The sequence below is a fragment of the Physeter macrocephalus genome, chromosome 7 (genome assembly GCF_002837175.3).
Source record: "Physeter macrocephalus isolate SW-GA chromosome 7, ASM283717v5, whole genome shotgun sequence".
NCBI lineage: Eukaryota > Metazoa > Chordata > Mammalia > Artiodactyla > Physeteridae > Physeter > Physeter macrocephalus.
Window position 1 is genome coordinate 24081032 of NC_041220.1, and position 21373 is coordinate 24102404.

The following is a 21373-nucleotide window of genomic DNA, read 5'->3' on the forward strand; positions in this document are numbered from 1 at the left end:
TGGGATGATTCGTTGTCTCTTCAGCTATTCCACAGATGCAGGGTACATCAAGTTGATTGTGGAGATTTAATCGCTGCTCCTGAGGCTGCTGGGAGAGATTTCCCTTTCTCTTCTTTGTTCGCACAGCTCCCGGGGTTCAGCTTTGCATTTGGACCCGCCTCTGCGTGTAGGTCGCCTGAGGGCGTCTGTTCTTCGCTCAGACAGGACGGGGTTAAAGGAGCAGCTGCTTCCGGGGCTCTGGCTCCCTCAGGCCGGGGGAAGGGAGGGGTACGGCTGCGGGACCGGGGCGAGCCTGCGGCGGCAGAGGCCGGCGTGACGTTGCACCAGCCTGAGGCGCCGTGCGTTCTCCGGGTAAGTTGTCCCTGGATCACGGGACCCTGGCAGTGGCGGGCTGCACAGGCTCCCGGGAGGGGAGGTGTGGACAGTGACCTGTGCTCGCACACAGGCTTCTTGGTGGCGGCAGCAGCGGCCTTAGCGTCTCATGCCCGTCTCTGGGGTCCCCGCTGATTGCAGCGGCTCGCGCCGGTCTCTGGAGCTCCTTTAAGCGCTGCTCTTAATCCCCTCTCCTCGCGCCCCAGGAAACAAAGAGGCAAGAAAAAGTTTCTTGCCTCTTCAGCGGCTCCAGACCTTTTCCCGAACTCCCTCCTGGCTAGACATGGCGCACTAGGCCCCTTCAGGCTGTGTTCACACCGCCAGTCCTCTCCCTGGGATCCGACCTCCGAAGCCCGAGCCTCAGCTCCCAGCCCCCGCCCGCCCCGGCGGGTGAGCAGACAAGCCTCTCGGGCTGGTGAGTGCTGGTCGGCACCGACCCTCCGTGCGGGAATCTCTCCACTCTGCCCTCCGCACCCCGCTGCTGCGCTCGCCTCCGCCGTTCCGAAGCTTCCCCCCCGGCCACCCGCAGTCTCTGCCCGCGAAGTGGCTTCTAGTGTGTGGGAACCTTTCCTCCTTCACAGCTCCCTGCCACTGGCGCAGGTCCCGTCCCTATTCTTTATCTCTGTTTTTTTCTTTTTTCTTTTGCCCTACCCAGGTATGTGGGGAGTTTCTTACCTTTGGGGAGGTCTGAGGTCTTCTGCCAGCGTTCAGTAGGTGTTCTGTAGGAGTTGTTCCACATGTAGATGTATTTCTGATGTATTTGTGGAGAAGAAGGTGATCTCCGCGTCTTACGCTTTCGCCGTCTTCAAGCTCCTCCCCCTAGAATGCATCATTTTTTAGATGTAAAATTATATTTTATTTTATTTTTATTGAAGTATAGTTGATTTACAATCGTGTGTTAGTTTCAAGTATACAGCAAAATGATTCAGTTACATATATATATTTCACATTATTTTCCATTATAGTTTATTACGAGATATTGAATATTGTTGCCTGTGTTAAACAGTAAATCCTTGTTGCTTATCTATTTTATACATAGTAGTGTGTATCTGTTAATCCCATACAGTACTCCTAATTTATCCTTCTCCCCCTCCCTTTTTCCCTTTGGTAACCATAAGTTTGTTTTCTGTGTCTGTGAGTCTGTTTCTGTTTTGTAAATAGATTCATTTGTATTATTGTTTAGATTCCACATATAAGTGATGTATAATATTTCTCTTTCTTAGTCTGACTTATTTCACTTAGTATGATATTCTCTAAGTCCACCCAGGTTGCTGCCAAAGACAACATTTCATTCTTTTTTATGGCTGAGTAATATTCCATTTTATATGTATACTACATCTTCTTTATCCATTCATCTGTTGATGGACACTTAGGTTGTTTCCAGGTCTTGGCTATTGTAAGTAGTGCTGCTATGAACATTGGGAATGTACATTTTTAATGCTCTTAACCCACATTGGCAAATTACTCCCCAGAAAGATTGTATCTAATCCTTTCCCCAGCAGCATGGGACAGCATCCATTTCTCCACAACATTATCTAATATTTTGTATGAAAGTGTCTCTCACTGTTTTTTGGGTGGAATAGTAATGTGACTTTGCATTTTTATTACCTTTTAGGGCTTTCAACAGACACAATAGTGCTTCTTTTTCCCCAAGAATAAAATAGTTTAATTTTTCAGATTATTAAAATAACAAATGTTTATTATAAAATATGAACATGATAGAAAAGTATAAGTGAGAAAGAAAGTTTCCCAAAATATCACCACTTAGAGATAACAATTGGTCTTTTGATAAACATCTTTCCAAATATTAATCTCTGCCTATTAATATATATGGACAAAGAGACATCCTTTATTCCCATGGCTAAGTGCTATTTTGAGGTAACGTGGCTTTGTATCTGTACTCCAAAGATTTCTTTGATGCTTCTTTAGTATGCAGAGTTAACTGAAGGTCAGGACCACAGTTTAGGCCTCTTTCTCTCCAAGTGTGCAAGGGCAGGTCTGGGTGGAGGAAGATCTGCTTATGTTCCACTTTCTTATCTATGTGTAGAATTGACCCTGAAAAGAGGTGTGAGAATGTATGAAAAGGTCAGTGGTTACCCAGCATTTGCTCAGATTTGAAAGGGAAACAGGGGACAATGCAAATGACTCTGAATTCCCCCGTTTAAAAGAGATGCAGGGCTCCTATGTAAAACTTGTGGTAATCTACCCTCTGCAGCTGCCAATGCAGACACAGTGTTTCCTAAACAGTGGAGGCCCAGGTTCAGGCAGCAGGAGGGCCACCTATTAGCCCAGCTGCCTCACAGTGTTTTGATGAATCTAACATGTTTTGAAAACCGAAGCCTTCTAGAACTTCCTTTTACAGTTAAAAATATAAACATTTAATGCCATTTCATTTTAAATGTTTCTTCCCTAATCTATTTGTTATGATAGATTTTTCTTGGCAAGTGTGGTTTTGCCAGCGTGGTACTTTCAAAGGAATTCATCTCCCTGCATGACGAGGATTCCTATGCCTGATACTCAGGGTGAACATTTGCCTCTTTGCTCATCATCTGAACACTCTTCCTCTTGTCAGGGAAGCCCCTTCAATGGCAATCAGACACCCTCAGCCAGGACTGGCTTAGCTCCCACCTGCCTCCTTGGCGCCGGTGTACCACTGACTGTGTAGCTGGATCCACACCCAGCCCTGGCGTCGGCCACACCACATCTTTCTGATGCCACTTCCCCTTCTCCCAGTCACAACAACCCTAACAGGCCTGCCGGCAACTGTTTTTCCTTCCTGGTTTTGGGGTGGAGTGGACAAAGGGAAGACAGACATTTTTGGATCCTTCTCTGCCTCTCCTCAGGTTAGCCCGTCCGCACCGACATAGCACAGCTCCATTTCCAGTTACAGCTGGTTCAACATGATGGGTGTGTGTGTTGATGAGGGAATTGGGGGAAAGCAGGATAGGGACGTCTTGTCACTGAGGCACGTGGGTTCACTTACATGAGAGGCCCACGTTCTCCTTCTGTTGTATCTTAGGCTTATAGCAGAAAATCTGCTGTCACAACACCACCTGGGAATCAGCCCAAGGAGGCTCTGGGGACAAGACTTTTGGGTTTGTGTGTGTGTGTGTGTGTGTGTGTGTGTAGGTATATATGCAGACATTCTGCATGTTATATGGTTCATATTTATGGAGCATGAACTATGTGCCAAGGCCATACATTTTATTTCACTAACTCCTCACAGTGACCCCGTGAGGTAGGAACTGAATGTACTGTTAATGAACTCTATGTTACAGATGAGGAAACCAAGTCACAGAAAGGTAAAGTAACTTGACTGGAGTCACACAACTAGGAAGTGGTAGAGTCAGAATTCAAAACCAGGCAGCCTAAATCTAGCCTGCACTCTTCATTATAACCTACTTTTTTCCTATAAATATTGTCTATTATCACCACTATTCTATATTATAGTTGTCTCAATACTATCTCAATAAATTTTTTTAAATGATAGAATTATTCTCAGATCACCTTTGGTGTATGAGGGGCTTATAAGTGCTTTGCATGCAAATGCGCAAGGCTCTGAAGGAGATTGTACCAAAAAAATGACATGACGGTGAAGACGGAAACATGATGGGGCAACCCTCTCCAAGGCGTTTTTGGCAGGGAAAATTTTTTTCACATCTTCTTTCCTTTTATTGAAAAAAATTTTAGAAAATGGCAGTTAATACAGGGCACAAACAAATCAACAGTGGCAAACATAGGAGAAAACTAAAAATGCTTTTGGCTTCTTGAATTGGTTAAAAGCACAGAACGCAACAAGCAGAAAGTCTCTTTTAAACAAATTAAAAAGCTGTGTTTTTTTCCCACAATTTTCCCCAAGTCAGGTATAGACATACCCACAAAAATGGTGCGTGAAGGGAAACTGTCATATACAAGAAGTTGTATTCGGAATTAAGGGAAACAGCTGTTGAAATGGGTATTGACACAGTCATGTCAGCAACGGGTTAACAGTTTACAAAATCGAGTCTTCAGATGCCAGCAGGGAACTGTTGAATAGCTAAAAACCTTGTGCAGGCTCTGGTCTCCAGTTCTTCCCTTCATTTTTCATTCATATTTCCATCGAGAAACTTAGACTTTTTACTGGTCTTTTTCCCCCTATCATTTTAAAGTGATAAGATTTGTGTATCTCAGTGGTTCTCAAATTTTAGTGTGTCCAAACCACCTGGAGGGCTTGTTAAAAGACACTGGTCCCAGAATTTCTGATGGAGACCTGAGAATTTGCATCTCCAACCAGTCCCCAGGTGCCGTTGATGCTGTTGCTCTAGGGACCACACTTCCAGGAACCACTGGTATAGATCTAAGAAGGGCACTGCAGCTGGAGGCTATCTCTCTTATGGATTTATTTAAAGGTACCTGCGGGATCCAGGTATCGTGCCTTCAGCCCTGGATTAATTTATCCCTTTTCATCAGACTCTAATTTATGAAATGATCTAGACTCATCTCTCAGTTGTACACTGGGCCCCAAATTACCTTTGCGATCCTGTATTCGTGTGTTAGACTCTACGTATCACCTACACAATAATCCACTAATTGTTGGTGAACACTTATTAGATGCCTGGTGCTGTGGAAGATGCTGGAATTGCATATTGAAGAAAACCAAACACCACTGGTACCACGAGAAGCTTACAACAGGTAGGAATCAATTACTATTCAAAAGATAACCATAAAATTCAACTGTGTAAGTGCTAAGAAGGAAAAGGCCATGGGCTCTGTGATATTAAAGTTGGAGGTCTGACTTAGATACAACTCTTAATTTTGATTCTCTTTCTCTTCTATTACTAGGTGTAAACTAAGAAGAATCTGAAAAGTTGAGTCAACAAAGTTTCCCCAGAGGCAAGGTGGAAGAGGAAAAGAGTCCCACGGCCATGTGTAATAACAGAGAGAAGACCAACTTGCTCAGCAGATCAGTTGACTTCTGGTGACCCAGCCTTCTAGGATTGTTCCCTATCTCAAGTTGCGGAATCGGTTAGTCATATGGCATCTGGACACATGGAGGTTGTTTAGGAAAGACCTTTGATAATGACATAATGGTGAGCCAACTGAATGCCCCCTGCTCCCTCTAAAAGTTGGAAGAATGGCTACGTTTGGCAATTTCTTTTTTTTTTTCAATTTTTAATTTTTAAAATTTGTTTCAAAGTTAAACCCAAGACACATTGACTTCATAGGAAGTCCACCGAGAAATGTTTTTCTAGGCTGAACACCTGTTTCCCCTCAGCCTCCCTCAACAGAGCATGTACATGTTAATTACTTTCATTTTCCAATCACTGCTGTCCCACCACTGTACCAAGATCACCTAAACTGTGTGTGTTATATTCTGAATGTTCTTAGTTATACCCTAATTTCACTAACTGCAAAAGATTTTCTGGGATAAACTCCCACTTGAATTCTTTGGCTACTATATTTATAAAGTAAAAATAAAGTATCTAAAATTGCAAATGTCTTTTGAATCAGAATCTTATTTACAAGAATTTACCTCACACATATACTTGTATATGTGCCAAAGATGAATGTACATTTTATTGTGGTACCATTTCTATTGACGCACAAAGACTGAAAAAACCTAAATGACCTTTCAACGGAAGACAGGTTATATAATTTGTACTATATCCTTACAAATCATGGAAATCAAAGTTTTAAAAATATGAGGTCCCTCTACATACACATCTACTGTGAAATGAGTTTTAAGTTAATAAGTAAAAAAAAACAAGATTCAGAACAGTATATGTGGGGACTTCCCTGGCAGCGCAGTGATTAAGAATCCACCTGCCAATGCAGGGGACACGGGTTCGAGCCCTGATCCAGGAAGATCTCACATGCCATGGGGCAACTAAGCCCGTGCACCACAACTACCGAGCCTGCGCTCTAGAGCCCGCGAGCCACAGCTACTGAGCCCTCATGCCACAATTACTGAGCCCATGTGCCTAGAGCCCGTGCTCTGCAACAAGAGAAGCCACCGCAATGAGAAGCCCGCGCACCGCAACAAAGACCCAAGGCAGCCAAAAATAAATAAATAATTATTTTTTAAAAAAAGAACAGTGTATGTGGAATGTTCTCATTCATATTAAAAGAGAGGTTAATCTATATCTATCCATCGATCTGTCTATATTCTAATATAGTAATAGCAGTATTTTCCTCTCGGAAAGGAAGATGGCGGGGTGAGTGTCTGGGAAGAGAGGAAGAGTTTAAACTTCCTCAAATCCCATGTGTACTATATGAAAATTTTATTATGCCCATGTGTGTTCCTTATACAACTAATAAGAACGTTTTTTGTTTTTGTTTGTTTGGTTAAGGAAAAGGGGCCTGGGTATACTCCTGGTATACTCTAGCATGCACTGGGCTCTCTGAATTTCACAAAGCAGAGGTTACGTTATACGTATAATAACCCTGGTGTATTAGTCTGCTCAGGCCGCCGTAACAAATTGCCGCAGAATGGGTGGCTTAAACAACAGACATTATCTTCTCACAGTTCTGGAGTGTAGAAATGTAAGATCAGGGTGCCGGCAGGGTTGGTTTCTGTTGAGGCCAACCTCCTTGGCTTGCAGGCAGCTGCCTTCTTGCTGTGTCCTCACATGGCCTTTCCTCTGTACACATGAGGAGGGGGGAGGGAAGGAGAGAAAGATAGATACATTTGGTGTCTGGTCCTCTTATAAGGACATCAGTCTTATTAAATTAGAGCCCTACCATTATGTCTTCATTTTATCGTAATTACCTCATTTAAGGCCCTATCTCCAAATACAGTCACTTTGGTGGTTAGGGATTCAACATATGAAATGGGGCGGGGGGGCACCATTCAGTCCATAACACCTGCTAAGTGAATTTCAGAGTACAGACATATTTCCAAATCAGCCTGGCCTTTCTTACATCCAAGAGCCTTTGGTTTGCGTTCCTTTTAGCACCAATAGAAGCAGGCAAGGAGGTAAGAACCAGAGCAAGAGATTGTTGGGAAAGAAGTTGTCTTTAACTCTGGAGCTGATATTGCTTGTGGCTTTCATGTTCTATCACGACCACACCCTGATTCTTGTCATTCTAGGGCCCAAACCCAACAACTAGGAACAGTTGTTGATCACAAGCTACCCCTGATTTCACTGCAACCAGAATACGCAAGATTTGGATTAGCAGATACAAACTGTTATATATAGGATGGATAAACAACAAGGTACTACTATGTAGCACAGGGAACTATATTTGATATCCTGTGATAAACCATAATGGAAAAGAACATGAAAAAGAGTATATATATGTATAACTGAATCACTTTGCTGTACAGCAGAAATTAACACAACATTGTAAATCAACTATACTTCAAAAAATTTTTTTTTATTTTTTTTATTTTTATTTTTATTTTTTTTAACATCTTTATTGGAGTATAATCGATTTACAGTGGTGTGTTAGTTTCTGCTTTATAACAAAGTGAATCAGCTACACATATACATATATCCCCATATCTCCTCCCTCTTGCACCTCCCTCCCACCCTCCCTATCCCACCCCTCTAGGTGGTCACAAAGCACCCAGCTGATCTCCCTGTGCTATGCGGCTGCTTCCCACTAGCTAGCTGTTTTACGTTTGGTAGTGTATATATGTCCATGCCGCTCTCTCACTTTGTCACAGCTTACAGTTCCCCCTCCCCGTGTCCTCAAGTCCATTCTCTAGTAAGTCTGTGTCTTTATTCCCATCTTACCCCTAAATAAAATTTTTTTTAAAAGAAAAAAAAAAGAATATGCAAGACTATCTACAACAAAGTAATTGATGAAATAAAGCAGTTTTCTGAAAGAGTTCGTTGGCTCAATTTTGGAATGAGCTTCCTTTTCTCCACTTTGGACCTTAATGGGATGAAGTCAGTTGCTAAGCATAAAGTTGGAAAGTAATGGAAAGTAATGGCTGAGGCCTTCACCGTCTTCCATGTGAATGTCCTTGGTTTTATCAGTGCATTCTAGCCTGTGAACCATAATGCATTAGAAGTCATCTTGTCCCATATGATAATTTACAAAGTCTCTGGGGGAGAAAACTTGATTGTCTAAGTGGGCCATGTTTTTGCTTCCAGTGCTTTTCAAAGTATGGGAGGGACACCCCGCATGAACAAGAAATACATGGAGGTGAAGGATGAGGGTAAAGAGAGGTCAAAGGGGGAGTCAGAGGTCCATGGCAAGCCAGATAGGTGCAAATGGCCCTGCTTGCGATCCTGAAGTGTTCTGCCACAGCTTTCCAAATCAAGTCTCAGCCTGGTCTACAAGGGCATGCATCTCCCTCTCAGCCCTACCCCTGACATTCCCGCCTCATGCTCTATGCTTTGGCAATACGGACCAGTCCGGTGTTTGACATCCACCCCCTTCACACTGACTTTAGATTCTCTGCCTCTACTCAAGCTGTATCCCCAACCTGAAATTTCCTTTCTACATGTCTTTGCTTTGATAATTCTATCTCATCTTTCAACATTCAGCACATGAGTCATCATCTCCTCCGGGAAGCCTCTTTTAGGTCCACAGGCGAAGTACCTCTCTTCCAAGCTTCCTCAGCTCTGATCACTTACTCTCTTTCCCCTCTCCCCTCTTTCCTCTCCTCTTTCCTCTCTTTGTCATAACTTACTTTTGTGAGTTCTAACCAGCTGGCATAGTGCCTGCACACAGTAGGTATTTAAAAAAAACCACATTTTGAATTGAACTGTTCAAATTTAATGTATCTAACAAATCTGATACTTGTTTCCAGGGATCAGAAATTTTTCCTAGTTCAACTGGTGATTGGAGAAGACTAGACTTGGGACTATAGAGGTGAACACACAACATCATTGCTCACTAGGAGTTCAGAACACAAAGGTGCCTGCCTGCTTACCTGGAAGTAAAACTGGAGAAACACTTCAAACATGAGCAGTAAGAGAGCAGTTGGAAAGCCAAGAGCTCTTTACTCTAGGATCTGGGTAAATGCTCACTCATTCATTCATTTATTACAGCCTCACCTTAAGACAGGCCTGGTACTAGCTGCCCAAAATAATACAAAGACTCTGCTCTCCTGGAATTCACCATCTTGTTTGGCTGATCGATGTGTAGACAAATACAGCTGATCCTTCTCAAGCATTTAAAGTTTACTGTTTTGGGACTTCCCTGGTGGCGCAGTGGTTAAGAATCCGCCTGCCAATGCAAGGGACACGGGTTCCAGCCCTGGTCCGGGAAGATCCCACATGCTGCGGAGCAACAAAGCCCGTGAGCCACAACTACTGAGCCCACGTGCCCCAACTACTGAAGCCCGTGTGCCTAGAGCCTGTGCTCTGCAACAAGATAAGCCACCGCCATGAGAAACCTGTGCACTGCAACGAAGATTAGCCCCCGCTCGCCGCAACTAGAGAAAGCCCACACGCAGCAACGAAGACCCAACACAGCCAAAAATAAATAAATATTTTAAAATACTTAAAAAAAAAAAAGTTTACTGTTTTGATGGAAAGCACATGAAAAGCAGTGATTCATCTTTCTGTCCATGCCCAAATATCAGAGAAAATTAACTCTTAGCTAGTGAGTAACCAACAACCCAACATCTCAGCCTATATTGGCTTTAATCTTCTTTATTATTCTTTTCTCAAAATTGAGATTGCAATAGCTCTTTTTTGTATGTTGTCTTAATTTTATTTATTTTTTTTAATTTAAATTTTTATTGAAGTATAGTTGGTTTACAATGTTGTGTTAGTTTCAGGGGTACAGCATGTACCTCTGTATATATATATACATATATATATATATATATACAGATGTATATATATATACATATATATGTATATATATATACTATATATATATATATTCCTTTTCAGATTCTTTTCCATTATAGGTTATTACAAGATATTGAGTATAGTTCCCTGTGCTATACAGTAGGTCTTTGTTGGTTGCAATAGCTCTTAATATGTCCCTGAGGTTAGTAAATTACAATTGTCACTATACTGCATATTGTAAGGAAAATATGTTCTGTCAAAATTTTTGAGAATTTAGACATTTGCAAAGGAGATTTGGAACATCTTTCTGTAATTACTGTGCACTGTGATAAGTACATATTTAATATCTTAGGCTATTCCTAGGGAAGGGGGAGACAGGTGGCAAAGGTTTTGTGAGGAAAATAACAAATAAAGCAAAGATCCCATTTTCAGCACGAAAAGCATTTCCTCTGTTCTGTCCAAAAAGATCAGACTCCTAACAAGACTAAGTAATGCAAAGACTGTCTCCTAAAGAGGAGAATTTTCCCCCAGAGTGTGATTTAGGGCTAGCTCTATAATCTAGGGCGCACCTTCTTTCAAGGGACACGTTCTTGACTGCAGAGAATAAAAAATGTAACTGAACCCGACTTTTCTAGCAGGCTCTGGACCCTGGAAAAGCTCCATGGTGCCGCTGGAGAAAAAAAAAAAAAAAAAATAGGCCAGTTGGCAGCCAGGACTAAGGTTGGTGAGATTAGGGGAAAGGAACCTGGCCAAGTCTCTAAATGATTCTTCATGCCAAGGGCTGACTAGTGGTCTTCAGTGGCATGCTGTACTTTAAGCAAAACATCTATGAGAATATTATATTTAAATAAAGCACAGATGAGAAGAGCATTGCTCTGCACCCTACAAAAAATGCCACTTGACCTACTATACCACAGGAGCATAACGAAAATACTTTGTTTTGAATGGTTTCAACTAGGCAATCTGTGAGTGCATAGCAAGTTGAACATTGACCTTGAGTTGTGCAAATTTGGAAAATCTTTTGTAAGTTTGTGGAAGTTAGATTTCTTTCTCTTGACAAATGTAATTTTGTGTATGACCGTACGTGTAACATTTTTAGTGTTTAAGAACTGACATACCTGTATACTTTGCTAAAGAGTAAGAAAAGGAAGTGCCAACTTTGGTAAGTTCTACTCTTTTTTTTCTGCTTCTTTTTTGTTTTATTCACTAGTTTGTTGTACTTTTTTAGATTCCATATATAAGTGATATCACACAGTATTTGTCTTCCTCTGTCTGACTTATTTTAATTCTACTCTTAATAATTAAACCAGTCATTTCTGTTTTCCCTTTAGAACATCCTGTGACCTTGAACAGTACTGAGTTCAGTCTAATATGGTCTCCTGGCTGAAAAATTATCTGTCAATTATCATTGCTTTCAACAGAATCTAAAGGTTAGACTGATCAAATGAAATGTAGTCTGGATAATCAGGTTCCATGAATAACTCAAATGGTAAATCTGGTTTTCTTTTGAAAATTAATACTTTATAAAATAAAATTTTATTCCTAAAACTGAGCAGAGTCAACTTCATGCCTTTTAATGATGCTTGAAATGTACATTGTAGCAAAACCCATATTTATCCTGAAAATATGTCAACAACTTATGAAGGGATATTTGCAGTGAATGAAATTATCTTTTTCAAACAATTTTTGAGTTTACATGTGGATCAGCTATTTTGACTGATAAACTCATTCTTTTTTTTCATTTATTTTATTTTTTTTAATTTTTGGCTGTGTTGGGTCTTCGTTGCTACATGCGGGCTTTTCTCTAGTTGTGGTGAGCGGGGGTTACTCTTTGTTGTGGTGCGCAGGCTTCTCATTGCAGTGGCTTCTCTTGTTGCGGAGCACGGGCTCTAGGCACATGGGCTTCAGTAGTTGTGGCACGTGGGCTCAGTAGTTGTGGCTTGTAGGCCCTAGAGCGCAGGCTCAGTAGTTGTGGAGCATGGGCTTAGTTGCTCCGTGGCATGCAGGATCTTCCTGGACCAGGTCTCGAACCCATGTCCCCTGCATTGGCAGGCAGATTCTTAACCACTGCGCCACCAGGGAAGCCCGATAAACTCATTCTTGTTAATCTAACAAGAAATAGATTCAAATAAATATCTGGCTTAATTGATGTTTTTGATTGAGTTGACTTATCGCTTAAAGCATTTAGCCAAACTGACTTCTTTTGCTATTTAGTAGTCACAACTACTATATTTAAGGTTTTATTTGCAGTCTATATAAGCCAAGAAGCCCAGAGTGATCACCTCATGATTTTATTTTATTTATTTTATTTTTTAAAATTTTTTTTCTTTTTTTTTGGTACGTGGGCCTCTCACTGTTGTGGCCTCTCCCATTGCAGAGCACAGGCTCCGCGGCCATGGCTCACGGGCCCAGCCACTCCGCGGCATGTGGGATCTTGCCGGACTGGGGCACGAACCCGTGTCCCCTGCATCGGCAGGCGGACTCTCAACCACTGCGCCACCAGGGAAGCCCCACCTCGTGATTTTAAAGGTGACTCCATCACAGGGAAAAAATCAGAGGACAAAGTAGGAAGATTGTCTTCTATAATATCTAGAGTACAAGATTTCTTAAGGAGAAAAATCTAGAAGTGCACTATTATATTGCTAAAGACATATTGGGTGGTTGCTAACTTCCTTCAAAACTGAAACTTGAGTGTTCATACTTACAGCATGAATGAATGTTGTTCATTGCACAATGAAATGCGCCGTGTGCCTCACATAAGTGGACTGTGATTAATCTCAGCATCCTCTTGGACACGAGGCAGATGATACATCATGACTAATGAGGGATCTGTTCCTTCTGGTAGTTTTAATACAATGGGGCAAGATGATAATAGGGAAGTAAAAGAGGAAGCCAAATACACAATATATTTTTTAAAAATTGTGCCTTCTGTTTTACGGACTGTACTTTTGGTCTCGTATGTAAGTATGAGAAAGGAAGTATGAGGGGGAATTTGAATCAGCTTCTCTTTTCAATGTTGGTCATTACCTTAAACAAGAGTGCTTCTGTGCCTTGGTTCATCCCTCAGCAAGAAGGAGGGAGACGTGACACAGGAGTATGACTGGCATTTCCTGAGTGTTTGTTCTGTGCCAACCCTGGTTCTGGGTACTTCATCTATGACATCACTGACTCAGAGCGGCAGGACCAGTAGTGTTAAGGGTGGACCCTGGGAGCAGGGTCCCTGATTGGAGTCCTAGTTCAGCCATTCACTCCTGTGACTTTGGGCAAGTTATCCACTATTCCTACCAACACACACTCATTGAGCTTTTCCCCTGTGCTAGACACTGTATCAAGTGTTTTTCTTATTTATTTATATGGATCCTCACAACATCCTTATCATAAGGTTGTATTATCGTTATTCTGAAGACATTCAAGGTAAAGAGAAGTTAAGGGAGGGAGACTGGTGTAAAGATTAAAATCATCTGGTTCTAGAGCAACACTGCTCATGTTCACATCCCAGCTAGACCACTTATTAGTTGTGTCAGTTTAGGCAAATTATTTAACCTCTCTGGAGACACATAGAGCACATTTTGAACAGTGCTGGGCACATAGGAAAAGCTTAGTGAATGTCAGCTATTATTGTAGTTCGCTGAAATGGCAGGTATCCCTGTTTGCAAAATATATTTACTGCTTGGCTTTTAGTATCCAAGAGATGGAACAGACATCTTGTCTTTAGGACTGTGATTTGAGGCCAGTCACTGTACAGCACACACAGGTATGTGTATGAGGGTATTCAGGGCTGGGCATCCTCTCTCTGGGCTGTCTCTTTCCCACCAGGAACTCTTTTTGTTCCTCTTTTGGGTTAGGGTGGGGATGAGTGCGAAGGCGAGGGTACAATGCCTTTGTGATATCTCTGAAGAGCAAACCAGGGCTGCAGTGAGGAGTGTCATTGAGTGTGTGGTTGGTCGTGCCCAAGTCCAAGGCCACCAGCATCGTGACAACAGGAGTGTCTGCAACGTGTAACACACCCAGTGGAAAGAAACCTCATTAACTCAGAATTTTGTTTAGGGTACTCTTTATGTGTGATCAAAACTTTGAAGCCCAATGGTAGGGACCATAAAATAAATAAAGACATCTCTATCTTATAATACTTAGAGGATCCTTTAACTCAAGATTTGTGAACATGGCAAAAAGATTAGTTTAAAAAGATGGAAACTCTCACTCTTGTAATGACAAATTCATGAAGTATTTATTGATCACAATAAAGTGATGAATAGGGTTTTGTGTTTAAGCTCATTTGCAATACTACTTCTTAAATTTTAAAAAGTTACCTTTAATTATCAAACTAATGAAGACTCATAAGAAAAGACAGTCAATATAAGGGCAGTTATCTTTCTTTTTTTTTTTTTTTTTTTAGTGGAACATAAAGAAATTCATTCATGCTTCTCCTTATGCATTGCTACTCTTCTTTAATTTTGAAGGAGCTGTCAGCTATGATGGCTGTGGATGAAGAGGCTTCTTCCAGGACCAGCCCAGGTCCCCTGCCACTTTGACAAATCTGAAGAGTGAGGTCCTTGGCTTGGCATCCCCTAAAGCCAATGAGCTGCTAGAGACCCACGATCAGGAATGCACTTCCCCATTTCTGTTTGACGTTGCTACGTTTTTCTTTTCCTCAGCCTACCTCTTCTCTGGGTCTGACCCTCAGCCTATTATGACTTAGGTTTGGCCCGAGAACATAGAAGAATCTTCAGATGGAGACAATAATCTTGGAAACAAAATGGCAACATCATTTGGTTGGTTTCCGTGGATCTTCTTTGGAGATAGTTGACTGAACATCTCCTAAGCCACCTGAATGGTTCAAAATGCAGAGTTCAGTATTTCCTGTGTGACTAGGGTGAGGTCTTTATCGAGATCACCATGGCAATCTGTTTTGAAGTACGAAAAGGGCCTGTTGAAGGCCAGCTAATAAAGAGAAGGCACGTCCCCAGGTTTGGCACATAGACTGGTATCTGCTCCTTTCTAAAGACAACACTTTCTGTTTCCAAAGTGAAAATAGATAAACAAATTTTACTTATTTATTTATTTTATAAATTTATTTATTTAATTTATTTTTGGCTGCGTTGGGTCTTCGTTGCTGCACACAGGCTTTCTCTAGTTGTGGCGAGCAGGGGTTACTTTTCGTTGTGGTGCAGCCTTTTCAATGTGGTGGCTTCTCTTGTTGTGGAGCACGGGATCTAGGGCGTTCAGGCTTCAGTAGTTGTGGCGCACGGGCTTAGTTGCTCCGTGGCATATGGCATCTTCCCGGACTAGGGCTCGAACCCGTGTCCCCTGTATTGGCAGGCGGATTCTTAACCAATGCGCCACCAGGGAAGTCCTTTTCTGTCAAGTGTCAGACTATCAATCATCCAGACGTCCACAGGCCAGAACACTGAGCGTAGACAAGTCTCTCTTCTCTCTGCCACCTAATGACACAAATGTGACACGGCAGCCACATCTGCAACGTCTCTAGGAGCAGAACAAATTTTAAATGACCTGATAAGGATAATCAAATAGTGTATTGAAAAGTTAAAGAATGACTATTCCCCAGAGAGTTAAATTATAATACTTAAGATTACCTTCACTGTATTTTCTAATGTTAAAGATTACTTTAAAGGATCCTATCAATATAAAAATAGTAAAATAAAATTATGTAAAATAGGGTGAGATTATTCCCTAAAGGTCAGAAAAATATAAATAAAGGATTAAACTAAATGGCTTCTGGACACTGTTGGCAATGACTAGTTCGTTTCCAGTATATGGGTGCCCTGGAAGGGATGGAGCATAAATGAGGGTCTAGAATTGGCTTTTCCCCATCTCATCTCAGTGTTTCTTCTTCCCACCCTCTCTCCCCTACTCCTCCTGCAACAGACAGGATGGGTTTGCGGAACATCACCTTAGCTGGAGACCCAGGGTGAGACAGGAGAGGGACCCTCCTGTTCTGTGTGAACAGTAGCTGCAGAGGAGACATCCCTGGTGCCCCTTCTCCTCCCACCAGCCTGGTGGAGACTCAAGAGAGATGATAGGTGGGGGGTGGCCTTTCCCTCCCTGGGATGAAGCTGTGGTCTGTGTGCAGCTGGGGATAAGTGAGTAGGGAGAGCGGGGGAGGGGGACCGCGGCCCTTTCCCCACCCTTCTCTGTGCACTGCAGGGGCCTCAACCAGCAGGTTGGTAGGACCTGGAAAAAGCTTACCTCTGTTGCTGCCTCAGGCATTCGCAGAAGCTCCATTAATAGCTCTGGTACCTTTGGCCATCCACTCTCAGAAAAGACCACGAGATTATGTGTGTCGAAGTGCAAAAAGAAATCTAAGCGCATGTACAACATTCCTCTCACCTCCCCTCTATCCTCCTGAAGATTCTTTGCTTGTTCCTTGGCTACCAGGCTTTGGGAATACTGAGTGGAGGTGCCACACTGAAGGAACCAAGGTAGAGGATAGAGCCCTCTCCCTAGGAGAAAGCACAAAAAGGAAAATCTAGGAAGGAGGAGGGGGTTGGGAGAAAATAAACAAGTCAAACACGAGAGGATATTTGTCTTTCTCTGTCTGATTTACAGATTATATTCCATTAAAAGTTATTAAAAAACAATGGCTATATTCCCCTGTGCTGTACAATATATCCTTGTTGCTTACCTGTTGTTTTTTGTTTTTTGTTTTGCGGTACGCGGGCCTCTCACTGCTGTGGCCTCTCCCGTTGCGGAGCACAGGCTCGGGACGCGCAGGCTCAGCGGCCATGACTCACGGGCCCAGCCGCTCCGCGGCATGTGGGATCCTCCCGGACGGGGGCGCGAACCCGTGTCCCCTGCATCGGCAGGCGGACTCTCAACCACTGCGCCACCAGGGAAGCCCACCTGTTTTATATATAGTAGTTTGTGTCTCTTAATCCCATGTCCCTATGTTGCCCCTCCCCTCTTCCCTCTCCTCACTGGTAACCACTATTTATTTTCTATATCTGTGATTCTATTTCTGTTCTGCATATACATTGGTTTGTATTTTTTTGGATTCCACATATGTTTTACAATCTTTCTCTAAGGAGGCTATTTCTCCACACTGCAGTGAATTAGGACATTGCCTTAAAAGAAAGGAGGAAATAAAATACAGGATGAGTACATGGAATCATATGGATGACAACTTTCTTCAGCTTTGATGCTTGGAATAGTAATTCTATGCACTTAGCACTTAGTTCTTAGTATACTTCAGATGGAGTTTGGGAAAGACGGTAGACAATGCCCATCTTCTATCCAGAGATTTGCAACGCACATGAACTTTTTTCTTTTTTTTAAATATTTATTATTTTGTCTGTGAAAGGTCTTAGTTGCGGCACGCTGGATCTTCATTGTGGCATGTGGGATCTTTAGTTGGGGCATGCTGGCTCTTCGTTGCGGCCTGTGGACACTTAGTTGCGGCATGCATGGGGGATCTAGCTCCCCGACCAGGGATCGAACCTGGGCCCCCGGCATTGGGAGCGCAGGGTCTTACCCACTGGCCCACGAGGGAAGTCCCACACACAAACCTTTTATAATTCTGCAGTAACCAGAGGTATTCATCTCAACTAGAAATCCCATTGAACTCACTTTGGGAAACAGTCTGATCCAGGAGGGACTAGACTGGTTTGGGTTGACATTGAATATATTTGAGTGAATTGAAAGCCAGAATCTGTAACCAGAGTCAGAAAAAAAAAAAATATCTCTGCAGGACTAAACTGCGTTACTTAGAAGATTTGCTGGATGGTCCTCTGCTTTTCCTTTTAATAGCTCTTTGAGTTTTTATCTGAGTTTTACTGTGATTACTTTAAGAGCGTGCTAGGTACTTTGAAAGGCTTCTTTCCCAGCCTCTGGGCTCTCCTGCCGATTAGATGGCTCTTCCTCTAACTCAGCAGCCCCAGGGGGATTTTGCCATTTTTCAAGTTGCCTGTTCCTTCTTTCTTGCTTTCTTTACCCAGAGTTTGTTTTGAACGGGTTCTCACTCCTTCTTTCTTACGTGTTACTGAAACCATGCAACCCAGATTGGGACTTGAACCCACTGTCTTTTTTGTTGTTGTTGATTTTTTTTTTAAACTTTATATTTTAGGACTTTTTTTAAAAAAATTTATTATTTATTTATGGCTGTGTTGGGTCTTCGTTTCTGTGCGAGGGCTTTCTCTAGTTGCGGCAAGTGGGGGCCACTCTTCATCGCGGTGCGCGGGCCTCTCACTGTCGCGGCCTCTCTTGTTGCGGAGCACAGGCTCCAGACGCGCAGGCTCAGTAGCTGTGGCTCATGGGCCCAGTTGCTCCACGGCATGTGGGATCTTCCCAGACCAGGGCTCGAACCCGTGTCCCCTGCATTGGCAGGCAGGTTCTCAACCACTGTGCCACCGGGGATGCCCTGTTGTTGAATTTTTGAATTTTATTTTATTTTTTTTATGCAGCAAGTTCTTACTAGTTATCCATTTTACACATATAAGTGTATACGTGTCAATCCCAATCTCCCAATTCATCACACCACCGCCACCACTGCCCTGCGGCTTTCCCCCCTTGGTGTCCATACTTTTGTTCTCTACATCTGTGTCTCTGTTGAACCCACTGTCTTTTAATTGTAATCACACAACTGGTCTCAGGACTTAATGAACCTCAGGTTCTTTACTTCTTGTCGCAGAAAGAATTCAGTGAGAGACAAAGTAAGAAGTGGATTTATTTAGAGAGAAACACACTCCACAGACAGAGTGTGGGCCATCTCAGAAGATGAGAGGCCTCGAAACATGGGGTGGTTAGTTTTTACAGGTGGGGTAATTGCATAAGCTAATGAGTAGGAAGATTATTCCAACGCCACTGGGGAAGGCGTGGGGATTTCCAGGAATTGGGCCACTGCCCACTTTTTTTTGGCCTTTTATGGTCAGCCTCAGAACCATCATGGCACTGGTAGGTGTGTCATTTCGCATAAGCTAATGTATTACAATGAGTGTATAATGAGGCTCAAGGTCTACTGGAAGTCGAATCTTCCACCATCTTGGACCTAGTTGGTTCTAACCAATTTTTGTCATAGGCTATGTCTTTCTTTTAAAGGTTGTGCCCTGCCCCCTTCCCTCCTGTTTCATTATCTCGGCCTCAGGCCAGTTCCAATCCACTGTGGCACTCTGCTCTGGCTTCTGGTGCCCAGCTTGGGCAGTGCCACCATCTTCTTTAAGTTTATGGAGGCAATTTGAGATTCACCGAGGTCTCTGAGCTGTGGAAGGAAGGAAGCGGTAACAGAAGGAACTAAAGCTATCTCGGAGAAACACTGCTGAACATCCAGATAGGTCCACTGGCTCTGTGGATCACAGAGCAACTTTGGGCAGTGCCACCATCTTCTTTAAGTTTATGGAGGCAATTTGAGATTCACCGAGGTCTCTGAGCTGTGGAAGGAAGGAAGCGGTAACAGAAGGAACTAAAGCTATCTCGGAGAAACACTGCTGAACATCCAGATAGGTCCACTGGCTCTGTGGATCACAGTTTGGGGCAACTTGAGGGCACTGGAGCCACCCTATCTTCTGAAATACACTCTGTACCCTTGTAGAATGAAAGACTGAAAGCTGCCAGGGAGTCTCAGAGCTGGAAGGGCTGCAGGGAGCAGTCAAAGGTTCCTGACTTAGAACCGAATTCACATTCACCACAGGGCAAGACATGTATGCAAAGGTGTTTTTCCTAGTTCCTCTTATTCTCATCTTTAAAAAAATTAATCCCTTCCTTCCGCTTAATATCTATTTATATTTTCCTCACAAGACCACTGAATAAAATTATAGGCTTAAAGAGAGGAAATCAAAGCTTTGGAAACTCTGTGGCTGGGTCGCAACAAAGACTCTCCTTGATCAAACTCTAGTCAGGCTCCTCCGAGACAGCTTCTCGACTAAACCCCAAACTTGGGTCTATAAAAATGCAGACTCCCCCCAAACACACACCCCACCCTGCCCCCTGGCCCACACACACTATGAGACTTGAACAGACACTGGCTTAGTTTCCAACAGCTCAAGGCCACGTCCCAAGGGTAACTCCAGCTCCCCCTTAAAATTGCTGCTTGAAAAAGCTCAGTGTTGCCAGGAGAATTTACTGCCTGTTCCAGCCCAAACTGGGAATGGCAGGTAGGCTGCTGAACCCTCCCACCGAGCAGTTACTTTAGAAAGCTTGCAATTACAAATGCTTTCTCTGCCCCTTTGAGACACGAATCTTATACCACCCAGAACTGACTTTTCAAGGACCTGAGGGCTGTCTCTTTGAGATGCAAACATTCAAGGAGATAAGGTCAGTGTCTGCTCCCAGGCTCCTGGGTATCTTTCCTAACTGATATCACGGCCTCCTGGAGAAGTTTGTTTCTCCTCTGCGTAAGCACCAATAGACAGCCCCAGATGGCCTAGTCACGTGGACCAACCCCCTTCCCAGCCCCCAGTGCATTTCCTGAGCACACCTCAGTCTGGAAAGGTCTCCAGCCTTTTGTTTCAGCCAAGTTGAAGTCAGTTCACACTGGACTCTTTTCCCTATTGCAATAGTTACTATTGAATAAAATCTACCCTTCCTGCTCGAACTAGATTCCAGCTTTGTTTATCCTTGACAGTCAGGGTGTTGTTGGCATTCAGCTTCTCCTGACCTCCATGTGCCCTTGACTTGTTATCGTTCCTCCCAGGTTTTCATCTTTCTTTTTCACTGAATATTGGAAGAGCAATGGTCAGATTCTCCTGGCAGAGGATAAATCTGGTTAAGAGGATAAATCTGAAGCATAATAGAGGGTGTGTGATAGACCTTGGCTAGATTATAATCATTAGCATATTATCTGATTTTTTTTCCTGAATGATTGACTCAAATGTTGGGTAAGACAATAAAAATTCATTTTCTCTTTGCTGTTTCTTTTCTCCTTTCCTCAACCTTTTCTGTTCTTCCTGCCTATCCTTTTTGTAACAGGGTGTAACCAAAATATTACACTGGAGGTCTTAAATTATATTTGATGTATGAAATGAAATGCATTTTCCCGACATAGCTCTGTTATCTAAAAAACTGCATTTATGTTTTGGTGACACAACCAAGCCAAAGATCAGGAGAAGGAAGGATTTACTACTTGCAGCAGGTAAGAAGAACCCCAGGGATATTTTCCAAATCAGTGTCTCTCTGAATAGCAAAATTCGGGAAGTTTTAAGCTAAGGGTACATGCATATTAATGAAAGGGCTTGTCAGTTGACAGAGTCCAGGCATTCATTGACTGAAGTTATGAGGGTCAGAAAAGGTCAATGTCGGGCTTCCCTGGTGGTGCAGTG

The 21373-nt window shown here is 42.9% G+C and overlaps 1 protein-coding gene, 1 long non-coding RNA gene and 1 other non-coding gene across 4 annotated transcripts in view; 1 reads left to right on the forward strand and 2 right to left on the reverse strand.

Moving 5' to 3' along the window:
- Nucleotides 1-282: 282 nt before the first annotated feature.
- On the forward strand, nt 283-5778 carry LOC114486522 (uncharacterized). Of its 2 annotated transcripts, none has more exons than XR_003680380.2 (3): nt 283-351; nt 4963-5043; nt 5194-5778. It is a non-coding gene; the product is annotated as an uncharacterized lncRNA (long non-coding RNA). The 2 variants fall into 2 exon arrangements; XR_008617767.1 differs by lacking the exon at nt 283-351 and adding an exon at nt 378-787.
- A 9692-nt stretch (nt 5779-15470) lies between these two features.
- Nucleotides 15471-15601, reverse strand: LOC112065711 (small nucleolar RNA SNORA17). The gene has a single exon (XR_002892202.1). It is a non-coding gene; the product is annotated as a small nucleolar RNA SNORA17 (small nucleolar RNA).
- Nucleotides 15602-16460: 859 nt separating this feature from the next.
- Nucleotides 16461-21373, reverse strand: part of RNF150 (ring finger protein 150) — a 297671-nt gene continuing 292758 nt past the window's right edge. Inside the window, exon 8 of the mRNA XM_055085894.1 lies at nt 16461-16567. Within this exon, the coding sequence (XP_054941869.1) occupies nt 16496-16567 (72 nt within the window). The 3' untranslated portion in view covers nt 16461-16495. The remainder of the gene's footprint in view (nt 16568-21373) is intronic.